At 29.1% G+C, this 18,903-nt stretch overlaps 1 protein-coding gene across 4 annotated transcripts in view; it reads left to right on the forward strand.

Moving 5' to 3' along the window:
* The window catches only part of LOC143240843 (E3 ubiquitin-protein ligase CHFR-like), a 57,418-nt gene that overhangs the window by 24,306 nt on the left and 14,209 nt on the right, over positions 1–18,903 (forward strand). For all 4 annotated transcript variants that reach the window (XR_013021994.1, XR_013021995.1, XM_076484010.1 and 1 more), the window contains exons 8-15: positions 4,691–4,766; positions 6,801–6,879; positions 7,140–7,204; positions 7,505–7,602; positions 11,159–11,209; positions 15,811–16,025; positions 16,671–16,820; positions 17,390–17,473. Coding sequence is in view for 2 of the 4 variants with exons in the window: in XM_076484010.1 (XP_076340125.1) it covers positions 4,691–4,766; positions 6,801–6,879; positions 7,140–7,204; positions 7,505–7,602; positions 11,159–11,209; positions 15,811–16,025; positions 16,671–16,820; positions 17,390–17,473 (818 nt within the window). In the remaining 2 variants the exon portion in view is untranslated. The remainder of the gene's footprint in view (positions 1–4,690; positions 4,767–6,800; positions 6,880–7,139; positions 7,205–7,504; positions 7,603–11,158; positions 11,210–15,810; positions 16,026–16,670; positions 16,821–17,389; positions 17,474–18,903) is intronic.

Consider the following 18,903-nt stretch of genomic DNA (forward strand, 5'->3'; position numbering starts at 1 on the left):
TGGGGAAGCACAAGCTTTAGTTCATGGGGAATTCATGTCTTACATTTGTCCAATGATTTTTTTTCCTTTCAAGTAAGATTTTCATGCAGTGTTGGCACTTACCACTTGATACTGTGTTTCCTCGTAATCTCCTGGGTTAGGTATTGTGCTTTTTCTCAGTAGATCTGTTGGTAAGTTTTCTGTGTGTATTTCTCACTCCTAATAATTATACCCATGCTTGAGAGTTAGTGTGGATGGATATAGTTTCTGCACTCATGAATTTAAGTCATTCATGTCATTTTTTTGTTCAGTGTTGGTTAAGTTAAATTTTTATACTTTTTTTACCATCAAAGTTGCTTTAGTTAAACTTACATGTAGTGTTTGTTTATCCCTTTATGTTTTGTTTACATTTTTACTTCTTTTCATTGCTAATGTTACTTAATTTGTAAGTTTATTTTTCTTTACTACTAGTTACAGATAATTAGGGATTCGTTTTGAGTTAAATTATGTTATTGTTAACTTGGTGCCTTTTTTATTCTCTTGTTCTTCAGGGTAGGTTTTATTTTCATGTACCTTATAGATCTTTGAATGGATGTGTAAATTTGATATTTACTGGTTGTTTCTCTTTTCAGTTCCTTTAGTGATTTTGTACTTTGTGTTGCATATTGTTTTGTTTTAATAAATATTTTATAGTTTGGTAGGTTTGTTATTTTTTGGTGGTTGTAGACTAAATGCTTTCAAGTTGTTGTTTTTTAGTTCATTAGTAATGAGTACTTTACCTAAGTTCTTTAGTTTGTGTCTTTTTGGTTGCACTTTGCAACATTTACATAGTTTAAACAGGTAAAAAATGTGTTGATTTTAACTTTTGCTGTTGTATTGGTGAGATACAACAGCTGGATATCCAGTGAACAATAGAGATGCATACATGATTACCAATTAGTATATAGCAAAGTCAGTTGTGCTGTACTGAATCAAATACTGTTTGAATGTCTAGAAAGGTAGCTACGATTCTGTGTTTTTTGTTGAGATCTCAATAGATGATTTTTGGAAAGTCTAACAAGGTGATTATTGTTTTGTCTATGTTTTTGCCTGAATTCTATATATTGATAATAATTTTGGTTTCTAGGTAAGTGTTTAACAAGCTTGTACTTAATTTCTCTATCAACTTATGAAGGATGTTTAGTAAACTAGTTGGTTTGCAGCTACTGGGATTATTTAAGTTACTATGTTTCTATTACCCAGCTAAAGGGATAATATTTGAATAGTAACAATAAATTATAAATTGTTATTATGTGAGTTTTGATTTCATTGGATAGATTTTTCATAATTGTTAATTTTACCATTGTCTGGGGTTTTCAGTTCTAAGGTTAATTTTGATTTTTCCTAAAATTACAGGGTGAATATAAAAGTCATTAGAACCAGAAATTTGTGACATAGAAACTGGAAAATGTGGTGAAAAAAAATGTTGATTATTAAAAATCTCTTGATTTACATTGTTGAAATGTTGTGTGTAAAACTAGGTGAGATTTGTGGTTACAGGGATACTTGGACGAAAAGTTCAAACTGTTTGTTATCAGTAGTGGCAGTGTTGTTATTATATTAAAGTTTATTTATGGCATTGTTTGATTTGATATTTGTGACAAATTTAAACTTCTCCCGGAATTTGGAATGGTCACGTTTGGATTTATCTATTGATAGGCAGAAGTTTTTCCAGTTATTGTTGTGGTTGTAATATAAGTTTCTTAATAAGATTATATTTGTGGTATTAATGAGTGATTTAAACATAATGTCATGGGTTTGTATGAAGTTGATTACATCAGAGGTTTAGTTATATATATAAATTTGGTTATTCACAGCTTCAACGCACCTTGTTTAAATGCTAGTCAGTTGAGAACTCCATGGCTTGTGAAATTACCAAATAAAAATGTTACTAAACTCTGCACTGAGCTCCTGAGGCATTGTAAATAGTAATTGTGAATGAAAGAGGAAATACACTTAGGGAAAGAAATGTTACTGCTTTATGGACCATGTACTAGAATGTGTTAGTGTTTTATACAAAGTAGAAGTTCTATGCATAAAACTTGGAGTCTAGTTTTGCCTGGTATTGGATTAGTATGCTTGCCATTTGCATTTCGTAGGCAGTTATTAAAAACATAAATTGCATGATGGAAAAAAAATGGTTGCAGAATCCAAAGATTAGATTTAATATTTCCAGTAAGAGTATTGGTTTTTCATTGATGAAACATTCTGATGGTCTTCAGGCATTTATGGCCTTTTCTGATACAGTATATATTTTTTTAGTTTATAGTTTAAGAGACATTAGAAGCCCCAAAATAATGTAATTTCCATATATTTTATGCTATGACCCAATTCGTGTTAAGTTAAATGTTTGCCCAACAAATAAGGCTGAATACTAAATCAAAGGCTTTTTGGACATCTAGAAAGGTAGCTATGGTTCTGTGCTTTCTGTTGAGAACTCAGTGGATGGTTTTGTTAAGTGTACTGAGGTGGTCATTGGCTTGTCTATGTTTTATGCCTGAATTATATATGTTGTTGATTTCTAGGTAAGCATTTAACTAGTTTGTTATTCTGAAACCTGTTAGTGGTCTGTTGGTGAGAGGTGTATTAATCGCTAAAGCAATAGTTTTTCAATTTAATGCAGAACAGTTACAAGTTGTTCATACTAGTAGCATTTTCATATTTGCATTTTTTCATCTCCAATAGTTCACTAATAATTTTCAGATTTACAGAAAGTAACGTAACAACTTTAGTCATAGCGTAACCAGTTATTATCCCTCTTTGACTCTCTCTCTCTCCCCTGTAATAACTTTTCCTCTCTCTCTCTCTTTCTGTTGCAATCTGTTTTTATCATCAAATTTGGGTTCTCTTTATTTAACCCTTTCGGCATGGTTGGCGACCTTCCTTTATTCCTGTTATTCTTATGTATTGAATTTAACATATATAGTATTGGGTACAGTCACTGAATATTTCAGGGACTTTTCTTGAGTTATTGCTGAAATATCATGCTTTTAGTACTGATACCATAATTAGTTGAAGTATCAAACACATATATTCAGCGCCATGCCAAACATTAAAAGTTGTTATTCAGCACTGAAAATGTTAAGAAAATATTTAACTTTAGGAAATTTTTATGCCATTTTCTCCATGACTTTTATTGAATATATTTTGTCAACACTGATCTGTCTCTGTAGACTCTTATTTACAAGTACAAACAAAGCCCTTTTGCAGCAACAATTATGGTGATATCTACAAACTTTAGATGATAATGAAAATAAATTCATTATTTATTTTGATTAGGAAAGGACACTAAGTTTAACTTGTTTCTAACTGCTGTTTTCTATATGTTGCTTATTTGAAGAATTTGCTTATTCCAAATTCAAATTTATGAATGACGAATTAACAGCTATTTCATGACATGAAAGAACTGATTACTTTGAAGTTAATGGTAACGTAAATTCTGTGACTTTTTCATCTCTCCATCGAAAGTGTTTGGCATTTTATTGACTAGTGCTAATTAGATGGTAATGGATTATATGAGAACAACAATGGTTTACACTGACAGTTATGCAAAGATTTTTCTTTCATTGTTTATTTTGATTAGAAAAGGACATTTTAAAGGGGAACAGAAAGTTACTGTTATACCATACTTTAGTGAGAAATTAAAAATCACATATGAAATAATTATCATTAAAGTGGTTTGAAAAAAATGAAATGGCTTGACTTGTGCTTTCTTTCATGAAATAAGAGTTTGCAACAGAATCAGTTCAAATGTGTTTATCATTAGTTTCCTTTCAACTTATGTAACATCCATTATTTAATTCAGTGATTTTTTCTGATAGCCTACACAATAGAGTACATTTTACAATGAGCCATAGGAATAACCCTTAAAACTGCTTGCAGATTCTTAAAAATGAATGTTTTGGGGGCCTGGCTGCCTTTATAAAAAACAAAAAACATTGAGTATGAGACCTGGATTAAATGAAAGAATTAGAAAACTATATGATAGAGTAAATAACCACATTAAGAATCTGGGTTGTAAATCATTCAAGTAGAAACGAGAAATGAAATAAGTGTACTATTTAAAAAACCCATTCGAATAATGCAAGAACAGAAGTCAGTAAAATGTAATAGTACATTCTTAGTTTGATTGTGCTGGACCCATAAGTTGGGCAGCACAGTGTGATAGAAAATTGACTTTCATAGTAGTAGCAGTACATTTCAAGCTTCATATAGATCCAGAAAGAATAACAATTTGATACAGCTACTAGCATATTAACAATTAGATACTAGAAGAAAAAAAAGAAAAAGGAAATTAATGAAGTAAATAATGGTGTTCAAAAAAATGTTATATGAATTACATAAATTGTAGATCATCCATTATAAACGAGTTGTATTGAATGATTTATCATTTGACATATGTGAGGATAATTACATATATACTATGAGAGGCAATTTTTATTTGAAAAATAAACTACACAGGTTTAAGAAATTTAACCAAAATTTGTTTTACAGGTCCAAGAAAATTTCTAAGTATGTAATATTATCCACACATGCAAGGAAAAAGAAAATTGTAATAAGTTGTGTAGTTTCTGTGAAAACATTTATCCTAAAAGTTGTTTAATATTATTGTTTTTAGAAAAACTGTTATATTCAATTATTTATATATGGTTTAAATTTTCCTCTCATGTAGTCTTCAACCTTGCATGCACTGTTATTGCTCTGGATGTTACTCAGAGTGGATGGATATGTCTAACCAGTGTCCACAAGTATGTTATAAATTGTGAATGTTCTATGCCATTTATTTTCATTATAATTGTCTTATGTTTTGGCTGACGCTACTGTAGTTGAAAGTTTGAGTTTTAATCAAAGTGAAAGTAACAATTAGTCTTTTCTTGACAAAGTTGTATTCTTAATGCTATACATCATTTGCTCCCTAATTTTGCATGTGCAATATTATACAAACTATCATGTATGATATTACTACAAGTACTGGTTGTACTAGATGCTTCATTTCAATATTATCAATGTAGACACAATTTTTAACTGTGGTAAGAGAAGTTAGAAATAATAGTAAATGTACATTGATTATCGTAGTAAATTATCTCTTGGTTTTAGCTTGCATTATATCTCTGCAAACTAATTGACATTATACATTTGATAATAAGTTAATATTATCCACTATTGTTATTGTGTTAATAAACTTAGAGACATTTATTAATGTTTCTTGAATTAGAAAATGTCATCAAGGACTGATATTTAAATTAAACTGGACAACTGTAAAATCCTTGAAAGTGTGTAGATGTACCTTTTTTTCTAAGTAAAAATTTCAGTTGCATTAAAACTTAAATAGCAGGTGTCAAGTGTACCAGGCAATGTAATTTTAAGTGTTAAAACCCCTGAAGATTCCAGGGTATGATCCCCAGACACCCATAACCAGTAATCTAGGTGTCCATTGGACTCAGCTGCTTTCAGTAAATTATTATTTTGAACACTATTATCCCTGAAAATTATGCTGAATTAGTCATTTTTACTGCATGTTTTGTCACAGAACTGATATGACAGTTGTTTCATGGTTTTAAAAAACATAAACTCACTTCAGGTTTGCACAGGATGCAGGAAAATTTATTAGCTAAGAATACCTGACTTAACTATTTTATTAAATCTGTGGGTATAATCTAGAATACTTTTTTAGTTGCAGTTAATGAGAAATTATTTAGTTTTGATATTAAGGCAGTCTAAAGAGTAATGTTATGAGATTCATGTTGCAACCTGTGTGAATAGGTCTGCATATCAACTTTCAAAAAATATTTCATGTTGTAGGAACAAGTTTCTCATTTATCAGCACTGCTGTGTTGATAAAACAACATCTTTTAGCATGAGTTCCAATTTGTTATTGTTATACTGAAAATAATTCCACTGTATTTTTAAAAGATGAATGTATTTTTATATATAAGGTTCTTAAATTGGAAATGTTTGGATGTAATTTTAAGTTTTCTATTGTAGATTCAATAATTATCAGTTTCAGCAGTGAATATGAAATTTACTGTCTATCCATACAGACTTATTCCCATTTTAATTAATAGTTTTTTACGTCAGTTTTTTTTTTAAATGAACGTGATATTACAATTTCCGATGTTTAATTGGCAGTAGCCCAGATAATTTGTTAATTAAATATTAAAGTATAATGTATTTTTAAACAAAATAGTTTTCAATATTACATTTGTTTAATGAAATATACAGAAACCTTGTGCAGAACTAACTTAAGATTCCAAAAATATAATATATGAGTAGTTCCTCTTTTTCTACTTTTTCTTTAACAGACTGAAGAGAACCATCAACAACAGTTATTTCTTATTAAGTACTGTTTATTTTCAGGTGTCCTTTAAGAACTACTGATAATTTCATTTGAGAGATTTTAGAATTAAGGCAATATATACGATTTATTATTGTCATTTCTAAGCAGTCTAAGTTGTGTATGACCTTTACCACTATGTAACTAAACATTTTTGTTTACAAGTTCAGTATTAAGGACTGTGAATACTAATGCTAAGGCTGAGAGTAATTTTTAAATTATTTTTTACCAGTTTTTAAGGTAAAACCAGTTTAATAAAAAAAATTAAATCTGTGGGCATAAGCTAGAATACTTTTTTTAGTTTCAGTTACTTGTTTGTAAAAAATCTTAAACCAATTGCTGACTTAGAATGTAATTAAATGAAGAACAAAAAGTAAACTTTTATCAGCTTTTGTCTTTCATCTTTCTTTGTTTACTTTCATTGTTAACTGTCCTCTAATTGTTGTAGTGTCGATGTCGGGTGGAAAGATTAAGTCGTAATCATCTAGTGAAAAATTTGGTTGAAGCTTATATAACTAAGCATCCAGGTAAGAGCACTGTAAAGTCTGGAGTGGTGGTACAAAATTATTATATTTTGAAAATTGTAAAAAGTGCTGAGGAAAATTATTTATAGTTCAGACTGGTACTGTTGTAGTCATAATTTGTATAATGTATGATTAAATATGTGTTTATGAGAAAAACTTCAGTTCTATAAACTAAGATTTTTATCTTGGAATTTAATTATACTTAGTGGTAATTAGTATGTAATTAGTTAAGTAAAAGTTCTCAGGTTATTTACATTTTCCAGAGAAAAAACGAAGTGAGGAAGAAATAGAATTGTTGAATTCACGAGATAGGATTAAAGATGATATGGTAGGTCAGAATCTTTTATGCAAGTTTTAGTTTGAAAGTGAAAAATATTTAAGAAAAGAAAAAAAGTGATTATTTTTTAGAGATCAGGATTTTAGTTCTTTCTTAAACTTGAAAAAATATAATTATTAAGATTTTAAAAGTGAGGATTTCAAACACACACAAAATATTTATTGCAAACAGAGTCAGTGAAATATTTTGTGCTTTATATGACTTTGAAACATAAATCTGAGTAAACACAAATTAGATATTGTGTTTTTTTACATCATTACAATAAGAGAAATTTTAATGCATTGACAATAGCTTTATCCGAAGAAGAAACATAGGCCTAATTTGTACATGGGAGACTATGATACTGGTAGTGAACATAGCAGTAATGAAGATGACAGTGTTGTTGTACAGTTGAGTATTAAAACTTTTCTTTCTTTCTTAAACACATTACAGCATTGATTTTTTTGTTTACTATGTATCTGTGTTTTTGGTTTATAAATATAGACTCAAATCATATGTTTAGAATATTCCTATGTTTATAAATTAATATATTTATAATAATTTTTAATATAAATTTTTGAGGTTTTATTCATATCACTTCTTTTTTTTTAATGTTAAAAAGTTTGAATCACATTTTACATTTCATGTCAGTACTACGTTATTGTTTGGTGCTACTAGACTATTCAAATATATCATAATTATCCCATTTCAGAAGTAAATATTCATATTGAATTTTAAGCAGCTTCTAAGAGACAACTTTTTAATTTTGTTTATTTTCTGAGATTATAATAAGTGGACTAGCTTTCTACAGGGGCTAGATGTATCACAACTAATCTATAACCGCCAAGGAATCATAAGATTAGTCAGACTATAACTTTTGATAATGTATACATATCTTGATGAAATTTCACAGTCTATCAGTAAACATTACAAGTGTTTTGTACTAAAAAAAAACAGTTGTTTTTTTTTAAATTAAAAATTTCTTATGAAAATTTCTCCATGCAACATATGGAGTCAATCTCACTCAGTGTTGACTGCTCTGAGGGCAAAGTTATTTTCTCATTAAGATTTAAAATATTCTTCATCTAAAAATTGTCAAAATTTACTTGCATAATTCCTAAAACCTCCTAAATAAATATCAAACTTTTTCTTTTCTTTTTTTTCAGAAAAACAATTTTATATGTTATTTTCTCTGCTTTAACCCTTTCATGACTGGTCAGAGATCAAAGGCCATATCAACCCATTTGTTGACATGCATTCAAAATTTTATTGAACTATTATATTATGAATTTGTCAATAAGTTTGGAATGGAATCAAATTGTAGATTATTATTCAAACTTTAATATTATATATGAGTTACTTTATTAATTTAAAAGTAAATATTGAAAGAACACATCTAAATATAAATTTTAGTAAGTCACATGGTATGTTGAATGCAGCACTGTTTAAAATTAGATGTTTGTGATGTCAAAATACTAAGTCTATAGTTTCATACAAATTAGGAACTCAAATTACTAATATTATCAAGCTAGAACATAAAATAAGAACCTCATATCTCTTTAATTTGTTGAAATATGGCTTATGTACTGAATCAAACACAGTGGTTCTATTTACCTCATTCCACTTTTGGAAATGGCCCCTTATATGCATCTGCTTTAATAAGTAGCATGTGAATAAAATAACCAATCAACATCTTAGAATGTTCCCAGAGTGGTTTTCTCAGCCATTTTAAATTTGTGAAAAGGCAACCGTGTTCTTTTGATCCAAGATTTCAATGAGGTATGTATTGTCTTCAGTCTGATCAAAGTTTCATATGGTTTTAATTTAAATTCATCTTATTTTCTAGGCTTAATAAATTATAATGGAATCCTGTGGTACTACTGTAGTTATTTATGATTTTTTGGTTAGTGAACTGTGTGTGTGTGTGTGTGTGTGTGTGTGTGTGTGTAAAACCTAAAAAAGTGTCTTTGATATCCTTCATGTGCAAAATTTTAAAGGACTTAGCAAACTGACATAGTGAGAAGAGATAATTGTTTGCTTTACTTCTTGATGTATTATTCTATATTTTAAGAAAAATAAGTTTAATAATTTATTTTTAAATAGTAATAGTCTATATACAATTATATATATAATTTATAATAATTGAAATGTGAAAGTATATTATGAAATACTAGTCCACTAAAGCACAGCCAATACAGAAGGTTTTGAAGACTGAAGGTTAGTTTTATATTTTTGGATACATAACATGGGTGCCTGTGCACTGCATGAATGCAAATTATGTAATGTTAGCTAGACATGACTGGAAGGCCAATATAATAATAAATAAGAAATGTATATCTAAATATAAAGCATTATGAAACTTAAGGTACTTGGACTAAACCTTTGTATTATTGTGTGATAATATTTAGTCATTCTAACATGGAAAAAAGTATAATTTAAATTTATCTCCTTATTTTTTTTATGACTATTATCAGGTTGGTCAAGTGACAGACCCCACATAGTTAAGAGTATACAAAATAGCATAAAATATAAAATCTGACTGAAAATAAACATTTAAAATGTACTTAGGAGGAGTTAGAGATTACATAAATAATAGTTGAAATTTTTGGGATTAATAGTTTTTTTTAATCACAGCATGAAATCATTTTGCACACAGACTAGTAACAAAACACTATTTTCACAGACAAATCTTTAGTAAAAATATTTCATGAAAAATGTTACTTTTTGTGGTGGCAAAATACTTTTAATCATTACTAAAAGTCTACCTTATTTTGTGAAGATACACATGCTGTATCAAATGTTACAGTGCAAATACTTAACTTGTACAAATGTGTAGACAAACCTGCATATATTACACCAAGCCCATAGCAAAAGAATTAACTCTATATGGAATTACTCAAATTGACCAACCTCATAGCCTCTATAAAAAATTAGGAAATAAATATAAATTATCTTTCTTTTCTAGAATAGTTGCATATTACAACAGGAACCTACATTTGTTTATCCTAAATAGCTTAAACTTGTTTGTACTTCATTTTATTGATTTATTGACATTTGAACTAATTAATAATTCTGCTACACAAGTTGTAAATCACTCAATGAATGTTTCTCATGTTACTGTATTGAATTATGTAATACAGGAGTTGCTTGTAAGCACATCTCATGAAGAATTTTTATTTTTATCATCATTTAATATGATCTAATCTATTAAGTTTATAATTTTTACATTTTATCTACTTTTATAATAAATAAAGAATACATCATTTTTTGCACAGAAAATTTAATTAAATTACTTTCTTATCATACTTTTGGAAGTGTTGGTTAGTGAATTAGACAGGAGGAGAGACATATAGAACAAATGTAACGATTTTAAACTGAGGGAACTTGAAGATTTTAAAAAATATTTCCACATAAAATTAAAATTTTAAACTTGTATAAAAATTTGTTTTATTAAATATGTTTTGTTTTCAAGTTCTCTTGTATTAATGCTAATACAATAAGTAGTTTAGCATAATTGGGAATGTAACTCTGTGAAATGTTGTGTAATAGAGAAAATTGTTAAAGTGTGGATTTTAAAAGTATAACATTAAAATAAATACTTTTAAAGGTTGCTTTTTATTTCATTTCATATTGCACTGATTTACTGACATAATTTGAAAACATACATTCCTATATATATGTAATTTGAAGAAAAGAATAAAATTTCTTCAAGAAATATTCTAAAATGTGTGGTATTCTGGAAATAAGACTACAGTATTTAACTGAAACAAAAGTGCATTTGTTCAAAGTGACTAAAATACTGTAAAAACCAAAAATAATTAGGGACTAATTTTTATAAAATTAGTTCAGCTATGATATTGTTGAAAAGCATGCTGCTTGTTATGTATTTTTTATGAATATCAGTGTATCTTTTGGAAATTAAAATATCAAGTTTTTCTTGCTCAGTCTGCATGTTTTATTTTGCAGTGGGTCTGGACAAAGAATCCCCCAACTTCAGACTTCACAACCACCTATAAGGTACATTTTATTTTTATTGCTTTCTTTTTCTAATACTGACAGTGTTTGCTTTAAAACTGTCATCTTTGAATCCAAACATAGGTACTTGATGTACATAATGTTGTTTTAGTATGCAGTATTGAAAGATATACATTATATAAAATAGCAAGATTATTTTGGCTTGACAGTGATTATCAAAACTATTTTCCTCTCTAATTTATTTACATTACTCTTCAAAAAGTACAAAATTTCAAAGAAATTACTCATTACAATGCTATCATTGCTCAAACAAAGCCTAGTTTTATCACCTTTAGTATTATGATTACAGAATTTAAAAATAGAAAATCAGACCTCTCTTACCATATCTTTTCATATCTTCTCCTTCAGAAATTGCAACTAATCCTGATATTTGATACTATATTATTTATAACCAACAGAGAGCTAAAATTTTAATGTATAAAATGACATGTTATGTTGTTTTCTATAGAGAGAATTGTCTGTTTTGCTTCCATTTCAAACTATTCTTATGGTAAACACGTAAGTGAGCGTGGTTTAATTTTCAATTTTTCTTGTTGGATATCTAGAAAGCTAGGAAAATTGTGTATGTATAGAATATTGTCTGCTTTTTGTGTATAATTATTCTGTTTTTTGGTGCATTATTTAATTTAAAAAATTTAGTGCAGTAGACAATTAGTATCAAAAAAGTAGGTTAAGTTTCATCAACAGTTGACATCCACAAACAGAAAAAATAATACCCATTTAAGTACTATATAGTTCTCTTTTTGTGTTTATCCTTTATTTATTATAAAAGTTACTAATATGTAAAAATTAGAAGCTTTTTAGGTTATATTAAGTAAAATAAAGAATAATGATAATATAAAAAAAACTTTCATGTAGTATGTTCACCAGCAAATTTGAGTAGCCTGTGCATTATATAATTTAATATGGTAACATGAGCTCCATATTAACTTAATATCATACACATTTTATGGCAGCAATATCAGTAAGACATGGTTCAAAGAGCAATAAAACAAAGTTTCATATACAGAGATGAATACTGTTACAAGATGCCCAGCATGGCCAGGTGGTTAAAGCACTCAACTTATAATCCGAGGGTCGTGGGTTCGAATCTCCGTCACACTAAACATGCCTGCCCTTTCATTCATGGGGGTGTTATAATGTGACTGTTAATCCCACTATTCATTGGTAAAAGAGTAGGCCAAGAGTTGGTGGTTGGTGGTTGGTGATTAGCTGCCTTCACTGTAGTCTTACACTGCTAAATTAGGGATGGCTAGCACAGATAGCCCTCATATAGCTTTGCGCAAAATTAAAAAAACAAACAAAGCAATTCTCAGTGTGTTTTTTAAGTTTCGGGAGATTGGCTTGCTGCCATCCCAAGCTGTCAGTGACTCTTAAAATACAAGTATAACGAAAAATGATGACGAGTTATATATAAATATTCTATCTGTCTATTGTTTGTCTCTGTGAAAGGTCACGGACTGGCAACATTACTCTCTCTCTCTCTCTCTCTTATCATTGTTTGGATATTTGTGTTTGTATACCCAGGAGGGTCAGGTTTTGTTGACCTCTTCCTCCTTCCTTTGCATTGGTATTAGCAGCTGTCAAGTCTACTTCCCTTTAAATGTTACATGAGAGCCAGAGTAACCTACTTATTCAGGCCCACTATCTACATATACCCTTGGTGCAAATATATAATTTCTCTCAAAAGTTCCATAACAGTTTGCACTATCACTAGATAGGCATTGACCATAAAACATTTACATAAATCACCTTTCAATGTTTATTAGTTAATCCCTAAACTAATGTGGAGTCTACGTTATAGGTGGCCTTTTTGTTTTATCTGAATATATATATATTTACTGGTGAAAAGTGTTTAGGACTATCCTCATCATGTAAGCAGTACCTGTCTAGTTTGCCTACTAGTTTGTTTTTTCACCAATTTTTGTTCAAATAATTTATTGTACTATGTGGGAGTCTGTCTGCTATTGTGCAATGTCTTCGTATTTGTGCACTAAACATGTCTGCCCTTTCATCCCTGGGGGTGTTATAATGTGACTGTCAATCTCACTATTTGTTGGTAAAAGAGTATCCCAAGAGGTGGTAGTAGGTGATAGTGACCAGCTGCCTTCCCTCTAGTCTTACACTGCTAAATTAGGGGCAGCTACCATAGAAAGCCCTCACATAGCTTTGTGCAAAATTCAGAACAAACCAAACCTGTTACAAGATTTAAGCTGCTTAGAATAAATGTAGTTTCATGATACAACTTGAAGTCATTCAAGAAATAAAGAAACAGATAAATTATATTTATTTTAAACTTTTTAAAAATGGTTGTTATGAGATTGTTTAGATTTAGGGAAGAAAAATAACAAATATAAAATTTTACTGAAAAAAAGTTTGAAAATTATTTAAGAAATTTCACACAAACAAAATTTGAAAATTTTTTGATGAATTAAAGTATTTTCAACCTTACTGTGAACTGTGAAAACCACTTTGCACGTGGTTTTGTAAACAAAACTCTAGTCAAACTTAATGTTTTACAGGAAGGTAAAAGTGAGCATTCCACAATGTTTTAGTGATAAAATGTGATACTGAAAAAAAAACCTTTTGATATTCATTTCTGTGTTATTACATTAAATACGTACACTAGTTAAGTTATATCTAAACAGCTGAAGTTTTAACAGTAAACAAGTAATCATTTAAATAAAACAGTCATTCTGTTGTATAAGTATACATGTTAATTTAGTGTATGGCTTATGCATATACCCATGTATTCTTTCAATAGTAAAACATTTTTAATTTTCTGTGTTTATATTGTACCTTCAGTTTTTTTTTGTAAGTTTTAATTTATGTAACTTGTGTATTTTTGCCACAAATACATTTCAACAATATTTCATATACTGATTAGTGACTTTTACATTAGAAAGGACAAAACATAGATCAAATGTGTGATAAGTATTTTATATTGTATTATCTCTTTAAAGTTTACAGGAACTAATGATATCACTAGTTTACATTTATATTTTTTTTTATATATAATTAATCTCATAGTTCTCTCCTGAACATACTTAAACATTTTTGAACAACTACACTATGTTGATAAACTTTATTCACTTAAAAAGATCAGGCACATAAACAATTAAAAAAACTGATTAGTTTGTCATAGCCCAACATTAAGTATCAGTTAATTTAATACATCTTTCATCAGCTAAAATAAAATTATTTTCAAACCACTCTCATACCTACATGAGTACTTGGAAACGTGAAATTTGACCAATTAAAATATCGGACCTTACTAATTGGAGTACTTAACTAAGCATTTGCAAACATGAAGAGTGTATTGATTGCTAGAAATATTTTACAGATAATATATTTATGTTTCAAAAATGCTTAAAATAGGTACTTCATATGAACAGCTCCGACATATCTATTTTTTTCTTCAGGTATTGTTGATCAAATCTTGTGTATTCATTTCTGCACATTTTCAAAAATAGTTATTTCCAACTGACTCCTTTTGGTTGCAAGTTGTTTTAGAGTGTTAAAATTTATTTAGTTTAAATAATTTATTGTGTGAAAATATGAAGTAATACATTTATTTTAATTAATAAAAATTCATTAGCTTTAGTACAGTAGTCTTGTGAAATTTTGTTTGGAGAAACTATGGAACACTCTTAATTGTATCTTAAGTCACTTTTATTTGTCAGTTCTTATTATGTTATTCCAACAGTATTAACTCTCAAATATTTTATAATCAATATATTGTAATGTTTGCTATTTATCTAGTGAAATTCATGAAGATAGATTTGTAAAAGTATTTAAGTTTTCATTTATGTACAACTCTGTGAATTTATACCTATACACAATGCAGTTGTCAATTTTCTGCTCTTATCAAAGAATAACTATTTTTCTGAAGAATCTGTCACCCTTTAAGTGTATATTATCCACATCTTGATTTACAAGTACTTCCCTTATATTTTTCTGCTTAATTTTTTAAACCTTTTTTTTATGTTGCATGAAATGGTTTGATCATGTATATATGAATGAAACATGGCTTTGAATAAAGTTATAAAGAGTGTTTAAATGTTGTTGGATAGAGCAAGCTGAATATAGAAAGATTAACATTGTTGTAGTATAATCCAAGGATTCTCAGCATTTTTTAAAGTGCTGATTTAATTCAGATACAAAAGTATGTGGCCCACTGTGAAATGCTCGAAAAAAAATATAAAGCTGTGATGTAATAATTTACTTTCAATGTTCTAAGACTTAATATGGATTAATACGACAAATATTTAACTACATTTGTGTCTAATCATTTTGTTAAACATTCATTTTTCTCTCTTCCATCTTCTCATTCCTTTATTTTAACTTATTGTTATTATCTTATGAACTTTCCGTCGGCATTTAGCCTTTCCTTCTTTTATGTTAATCCCTCTTAATTTCACATTTTCCTTAATTTATCCACATTCATTTTCCACGTATGTCATTTTCTCTTGTAATTCCCTCTTCTTTTTTTTTTTCATTTCAATATTTACCTCTTTTTTTTTTCTGCTCTCTACTTAAAAGTTTTTCTAACAATAATAATTATCCTTTGCTTTTATCACCAGGCCTCCACCAACTGTATGCAGACAGTGTCATGGAGATATGCAACAGACAAATAATATCCAAGTGTCTGTAACTAATATAGAATTAGCTCCACCACATAATAACCCTTCTGAAACAAACCAGAGCAACAGTGGCATAAGTTCACTGGGTGACAGAGAGTCAGTCTCCACAGATCTATATGATAGAAGTTCACAAGGATACCCAAATGAACCATCTGGTATACCATGCATTTTTTTGAGGGAAATTAACTGCATGCTCATACTTTTTGTAACTAATAGTTGCACAACTTTACAGTATTAAAATGATTTCTACAAAATTGCTGAATACTGTTAAATTTGGATGTTTTCTAATGATGTCCTGTGAGTTTTTGTATTATGAATACAATGGAGACACTTTAGACTAAAAAATTTGTTAATATTACAAATATCTTTTGTCATTAAATCTGAATTTAGTTTCTTTGTATATTTTAAGTTTTTCTATATGGATTTTTATTTTATTTTTTTCAGAAACTACTCTTTGAAACGTATATACTTTGGAATCACAAAAGTATATGGCTAAATAAAAAAAAATTATTTTAATGTATAATTATGAGGTAAATCTTGAACATTGTTATACGTTTATTCCTTTCCAATTCAAATTACCTTAGCAAAAAACGATTGTAGTCTGTGTATTATTTTTTATTACTGATTTCTTGGTATTCGAAATATTTGTTTTATTTTATTATATACATTGTACTAAAAACACATTTTAAAAAAATTTGTTTATATTATCTTGAACTCTGTAAAACCCTAATTTTAAATAAATTTATCTTTTCCACATGTCTCAGTTTTCAGTTGATTGTTCAGTTATAGTATTTTCACAGATGTTGAAACAGCAGCAAGCAGTACAACTAATCCACCTATGTATGTCTGTCAACCTAATCAAACTCATGTGTTGTGTCGGTGCTGCATGGAACCCATGCCTGACAGAAGAGTTGAAAGTCAAAGTAACCCTTCCATTCCTCCTCAACAATGTAAGTAGTACTGTTCAAAATCTTGAAATTTTGTCTTTGCAGGAAAGACAGAAGATGGGCCCACCTATTTGAAAGTGCTAAGATTTTGTTGTTATTTTTGATGCATTTAGTCCTGACATAAACATATCCATCAGTAAAAATCTTTAAGATTTTGCTGAATTGCTTTTAGTGTGATAAACCAGTCTTTTCTGACTGTTCTAACAATATTATTTTGGAACCTTAAAATAAGTATAATTTTCTACCATAATGTGCAATGTTTCATTTCAGCTGTTCTAACTAATTACTTTATAGCTCAGTTCAGTTTGCTTTCTCCAAATTATTCAAAAATGAATTTTTTTTTTCTTTCAACTTATATCTTTGCTTTGTTTGCTAAATGAAAACATCTGGCACTTAACAAATTTATTCATCTATATTAACACATTTATTTGGAAACAGTGAAAATTTCCATGATAGTATTATGTGAACTGTTATGATCAGCCTAGTGACCAATGTAGTAGTTATTCAGGGAAAAAGTATTATGTTTAAATGTAAAAATTCTTCAATTTTTTCACAATCTGTTGTGTTTGTAGGTTCTATCTGTTTTAGACCTTTTTGTCACATGTATTGGGTCTGTAGAAAACCAGGATGTTTTGGTTGTTTGAATAAATTTTCAGGTAAGACTGTTTCTTTGTATGATTCTAACAAATTTTGAAAGATGTGGCTACATCACAGAAGAATTGATGTAATGTCTTTGATACACTATGTGAAGGCTATTATAAATAAGATTAAGTGTTTGTTTTTTTGCATTAAATACTATTGTATTATTTTAGACTTTTTCTTTTTTGGTACCAGAAATAAATTAAAAAGAAGATATATAAATAAATCAAATAATGCATTAATCTGAGGCAATGCTTCTCTGTTTTTTATTTCATGGAACCTTTAGAAACTAAAGACAATTTCATGATTCTTATTCAGAGGGAGTATCTATAGAAGTTGAACATATAATGTACAAAAACAACACTAGCATAAAAAAGTGTTTGCTGGTGAAGTTTTCAAATAAAACATTATTTTCATTTAATCACTTAACCAAACATAGTATTTTCATATGTTTTTAAACTATAACAGATTCACTTTAAAATGCTCATGTATGCCTAAAATTTACAAACTACATGTAAAGAATCATATGCCTAGCGTAATGTTCTACACATTTTCCTTGAGTGCTACCTTTCTTGTTTATTACAGAGGTGTATAAGTTATAGTAATCTCATGAAATTGACTGATTTAATTATCATTGATTACTGGGAAAAAAAGTAGAATTCCAGTATAATACATTACCTCTTCTCACATAAATAACTGTTCTCTTTCAGTACTGTCCTCTATATGCAAAAACATTTTTTATGCATGCAAAAAACATTTTAATTCCCCTCCATTAGAATTGGCTGATTCCAATGAGTCTTATGCAAATTATCATGTGTCAACCCTCCATTAATAAGAGTGTGGCATACTTTCATGATGCATGTGGCTCTTTCTACTCAATTTATTAAACTGTTACTTTTCTTTTGGCATTGGGTTTTATCCGAGGGACTTGTCTTCCAGTTCCTTTTCCCACCTCCTTCGTCCCTGATACTCTTTCCTTCAGCCCAGCATGGCTGAGTGGTTAATGCACTTGACTTGCAATCTGAAGGTCACGGGTTTGAATCCCTGTCACAACAAACGTGCTCACCCTTTCAGCTTTTTGGAGTATTGTTATGTGACAGGAAGTTTCACTATTCATTGGTAAAAGAGAAGCCCAAGAGTTGGTGGTGAGTGGTGATGACTAACTGCCTTTCTTGTAGTCTTACACTGCTAAATTAGGGATGGCTAGTGCAGATTAGTATGAAATTCCAAACAAACAAATTTTTTCAATCCCCATGAATTGGGATCCTGCCACCAGCCTTTGTCTGTCCAAGGCACTATAAGATTTTCTGTCTAAATAGGCCATTGCACCTGTTCATTATCTTTCTCTAGGCTGTTTGTTATTCTTCCACCAAATTGGAGAGAGAGCAGCCTGTATTCTTCTAATTTTCAGTTTGCTCTTTTTTTCCTTTGGTACTTCTCACACTTA

Source organism: Tachypleus tridentatus, chromosome 13, assembly GCF_004210375.1.
Source record: "Tachypleus tridentatus isolate NWPU-2018 chromosome 13, ASM421037v1, whole genome shotgun sequence".
In the NCBI taxonomy this organism is placed as follows: Eukaryota; Metazoa; Arthropoda; class Merostomata; order Xiphosura; family Limulidae; genus Tachypleus; species Tachypleus tridentatus.